The sequence below is a fragment of the Microtus ochrogaster genome, linkage group LG4, assembly GCF_000317375.1.
Source record: "Microtus ochrogaster isolate Prairie Vole_2 linkage group LG4, MicOch1.0, whole genome shotgun sequence".
NCBI lineage: Eukaryota > Metazoa > Chordata > Mammalia > Rodentia > Cricetidae > Microtus > Microtus ochrogaster.
Window position 1 is genome coordinate 17506818 of NC_022030.1, and position 4705 is coordinate 17511522.

The 4705-nt window shown below is 51.8% G+C and overlaps 1 protein-coding gene across 1 annotated transcript in view; it reads left to right on the forward strand.

Annotated features, from left to right (window-relative positions):
* The first annotated feature begins 2948 nt into the window (after positions 1 to 2948).
* The window catches only part of LOC101993350 (serine/threonine-protein phosphatase 5), a 26492-nt gene continuing 24735 nt past the window's right edge, over positions 2949 to 4705 (forward strand). Inside the window, exon 1 of the mRNA XM_005361031.2 lies at positions 2949 to 3132. Coding sequence (XP_005361088.1) covers positions 3012 to 3132 — 121 coding nt within the window. The 5' untranslated portion in view covers positions 2949 to 3011. The remainder of the gene's footprint in view (positions 3133 to 4705) is intronic.

Consider the following 4705-nt stretch of genomic DNA (forward strand, 5'->3'; position numbering starts at 1 on the left):
AGCTCGTTCTTACCTTCCACCATATGGATCTTGAGCATCAAACTCTCAGTTCATTGGGCTTGGTGGCAGCATCTTTACTTGCTGATGCTTCACAGTAGCCTGTGAAGTTTGTTTGTTTAATTCAGGGTCTTATACATCCCTGACTGGCCCTTCACTCACTGTGTAGCCAAGACCTTCTGATCCTCTTGTCTTTATCCCCCTAGTGCTGGGATTACAGGCATGCTTCACCAAACCTGTTTTATTTGGTACTGGGGATTGAATCCGGAGCTTGTTGCGTGCTCATCAAGCACTCTACCAATCGATCTATATCTCCAGCCTAGCACTGTGGTTTCTTTTTTAATGTCTGTGTGGTGTTGCGATTCTGCATATGTGTGTGGGACTGTTTAGCACAGCAATTCCAGAAGAGTGTGTGTGTGTGTGTGTGCGCGCGTGCCTGCCTGTGTGTCTGTGTCTGCGTGGGAGACTGTGAGTCTGCAGGTTCCTGCGTGGGAGGGTGTGTCTGTTCTGTTTCGTCTCTGGACGTGTCACTCTTCTATCCCTCTCCCTTGTTCCTCACAGGCAAGAAAACCTCTTTCAAGTAGATGCACTTGCTGTGCCTCCTGCTCTGAATGTCTTCCTGAGGAAGTACCTTGGTGGGTAAAGTGATTGGCTAGCATGCACAAAGGCCTGGGTTTCCTCCCCAGCATCACATAACAGGGCACGATGGCATGACCTATAATGCCCTCACTTCCTAGCTGAAGGTGGGAGGGTTAGGAGAGCAAGGTAATCTTCAGCTGCCTGCTGAGTTTAAGGCCAGCTGAAGCTATGTGGGACCTTGTCCTAGAAAAAGTCTTTCTCCCCCATGCTCTCATTTGTTCAACGGACACATACTTCAGGTCTCTGTTCAACACTCCTGCAGGAAGCCATTCTTGCCTCCCCCAGTTGGAGAAGGTTCTTCTAAACCTTCCGAAGTCCCCTCGTTCCAGCCTATTTACTCTGTTGAACTCAGACTGTGAGGTTCTCAACATGGAGCGCACTTCTCTTCACCTCTCAGTCAAGCACTGTAACTCACATGAACTTTGCATTGGGTTGGAGATTTCAGCTGGGAAAGAGAAAGAGAGAGATGGAGATCAAAGCAGGGTCTTACTCTATAACCTAGACTGACCCGGAACTCACTATGTGCCTCAAGCTGGCCTCAAACCCATGGCACTCTTTCTCCCTCAGCCTCTCAAATGCTGGGATTGCAAGCGTGAGCCTTCTGGCCGGGCTTCTCTCAAACCTCTGCATTTATGCACAGGCCCCACGACTATCTCCTCTTTACAAAGGAAATAACAGAGAGGGTGATGGCTTGCCCAAGGCCACAGAGTCTCAGGAAAAGTCTGAGCTGGATTTCGAATGTATTAGAACAGATACTGCCTCAAAAAAAAAAAAAAAAGTAAAAAAAGATTCACTACCCTCTGATTTCACTGGCACTGCAAAAGCAGTCAAATAGGAATTAAGTGCTGGGGGCTTAGATTCAGATTCGGACCTTCAGTAAGACTTTTCAGGAGTAAATTCCTGTGAACTTCAGTGTCCACACATGTAAAATGGACATGACAACAATACCTGCTTTCCAGGGTGATTGTTGGTTGTGGCCAGGGTGGAGGTGGGGAAGCACTTACCGAGTCTAGCCTAAGAGGAGTTCAAGAAGCTAGAATTAGGAAGATAGGCAGTAGGTGAGCTCTAAAGGGAGTCAGCAGTGTGGTCTGGAAATGTTGCCAGAGGTCAGACTCGTCATGGCTTCCCATCAGAAAGATTTTGGGTGTTCTCCTAAGGGAGTTGGAGCCATGGAAGGCTGGGGCGGCTGCCAGCCTTACAGTGTTCTAGCAAGATGCCTCTGACTGCCGTATGGAAGGTAAACTGGAGGAGGGAGGAGGAACATAAGTAAAGCATCCGAGGAGGCTGAAGCTGTGATCCAGGCAAGGGAAATGAAGACAGCAACCCGAGTGTCATTTAAGAGACTCAGTTGCTGTGGTTGGTTGTGTTTGCAACAGGGTCTGACGACCTCGAACTAGAAATTCTGATCCTCTTGCCTCCGAGTACCAAGTCTTCAGATTACAGAGAGATTACATCTTTCAGCCTGGTTTTGTGGTGCTGAGGATGGAGCTCAAGCCCGGAGGATGCTAGACAAGTACTCAACCAACTGAGCTACATCCTTAGTCCTTTAAAAAGATAGTGCTGGGGCCTGACATGATGCTGCAAGCCTTCGATTCCAACAGTTGGGAGGCAGAGGCAGGTAGATCTCTGTGAGTCCAAGGCCAGCCTGGTCTACACAGCAAGTTCCAGGCCAGTCAGGGCTTCATAGTGAGACGCTGTCTCAAAAAAATAAAAATTATTTTAAAAAATGTTTTTGTTGAGCCCAGAACAAACACGACACAACTGATACTTGCCCAAGACTTGAAAAACCGGGACGCCCTGCTAATAATCCAGAAAGGCTGATTTGCAAAGTTCAAGCTTTATTTGGTTTCCTTGAGGAACTACACATTTTCTAGAAGGGTCACAGGGGCGACAGGAGGGAGACTTGTTCAAGGTCACAAGAGTAACAGGCAGCACCCAACTCCGGAACAGGTTCCTGGTTGGGCAGGGTGCTGCCATGAAAGTAGCCCCACCCGCCGATGGCATCGCAACCCTGTCACCAAGTCTAAACGAATCCTGGGTCTCTAAGACCCAAGAAACTTCTGCTGCCTCAGAACTAACTTTGGAAGCAGGCGCCCTCCCAGCCATCCACCCCCAACCCCAGCACTCCCTCCCTCCTCTTTCTGATTGGCTCCTTCTAGGAGGGGCGTCTAGATACCCTCTGGTCACCTTGTCCTCCCCGCGCTCTCCAGCGGGGGCGGTGGGGGGGGGCGCTGCGCAGGCGCGTCAGGAGTGCCTTTGGGGCCCGCGCTTTACGACACTTGTGCGGCAGCGGCTGCGGTCACTCGGCGCTCCTTCGCGACGGTTCGGCCTGGTGCCGCGAGCGGCCGTTGCCAGGGTGGGGGTCGCTTTGCGGCATGGCGATGGCGGAGGGCGAGCGGACTGAGTGTGCCGAGCACCCCCGGGACGAACCCCCGGCCGATGGCTCTCTGAAGCGAGCAGAGGAGCTCAAGACACAGGCCAACGACTACTTCAAAGGTGCGTCCGGCCCGGACGGGGCTGCGGGATGGTGGACAGCGGCCCAGGCCGTGGGGGTGCCAGGCCCCGCGGGGAACCATGGCAACGCGGAGCTGTAGCCTGGGCGCCGGGCAGGCACTTCCGAGTAGCCTGGTGCGAGGAGGAGGCTCAGGATGGACGCCAGACAGGGGAGAGCTAGAGAGAAGTGGAGTACGGAGCAGAAGCTACTCACTGGGGAGACTGAGGCAGGCTCTGCTAAACGATAGGGGACAAGCGGGGAACCGACATGTGAGTACTGCCAAATGTGAGTCCTGGACAGAGGTGCTAGGTGGAGGTCAGACCTGAAGAGGGCGCTACCAAATAGTGACAATGTGTTTAGGGCAGTGATGGCGCTTGCCGAGCGGGGAGACCTGAGGTGACCAACCGAGGAGGGAAGGCCCCACAGAGAAGGGAACTTGGAAGGCGATTTGAGGTGATCCAAGGAAAAGAGTAGGGAGTAGAGGTGGAGCGGGAAAGAATCTTCGCCCAAGCGTGATCTTGGGTTAAGCGTGAGGTATGGGAACATGTGTCCATTCATTCATCCCTTCAGTACATTTGCATTAACTGTCATGTGCCACAGTCTGGGCTTGGCTCGGAGGCTGTAGCAATGAATGAGACACAAGACTTGGGTTTAAGCAAAACCAGTAATTGCTAACTTATGATGAGCACTTTGGATCAAGGTGACAAAGTAGGGAATGCACGTTAGAGTCTGCTTTAGAGAGTGGGGTCAGGGAATGCCTAAAGGGAAGACCCTGAGGTGGAGAATGAATGAAAACAGACTGGCTTAGTTGGAGCTTGAGCCAACTGAGGGTGGGAGAGGAAGGCTGATACAAGATGAGATTAGGATAAGAGGCCCGACCAGGCCAAGTCGCCGAAGCTATTATGAAGACTAGTTTGGATTTCCTCAGCTGTCCAAAAAAAGACATTGAGTAGGTAGATGGGCCAGTCTGGACTGGAGAAAAGTTTGGGTGTGACCAGCCTATGGTTGGAGGTTCCCGGGAAATGGATGAAGTCACCATAGTGGGATCTAGAAAGAACCTAGAATGGAATTTTCATGTTTAAAACGGAAAAAGAAAGAGCTGCTGAGGAAGTGAGTGAGATGGGAGGGAAACCAGGAAAGGTGCCACAGGCTCAGAGAAGAATATTCTTCCAGAAAGAAAGGCACAGGCCTGGTCACCTAGTCCCAGGCATTGACCATCAGAGGTCTGGTGGTAATGTTGACAGAGCAGTTGTGAATGAGAAAGCCAGCCCAGAAGAGCCTGGCAGGTGAATGCTGCCAGTGAGGAACTGGGCTCCCACAGGGCAAGTGTCTCAGTTCTGAAGGGAAGTGGGGGCAGGTAGCAAGAGGGAGAAGGTGGGGTCCCTAGAAATGCTGTTCCAAATATGGCCCCCCAAAAGTTTTAGACCTAGCGAGGCAGATCTGCTAGAGTGGGGGAGGGTGAGAAAGATCTAGAATCCTAGACAAAGGGGGCCCCTAGACATTATGGTGTGTACCCGTCATCCCAGCTCTGGGAAGGCTGAGGCAGGAGAATTTTGAGTTGAGTGGCAGTCTGGA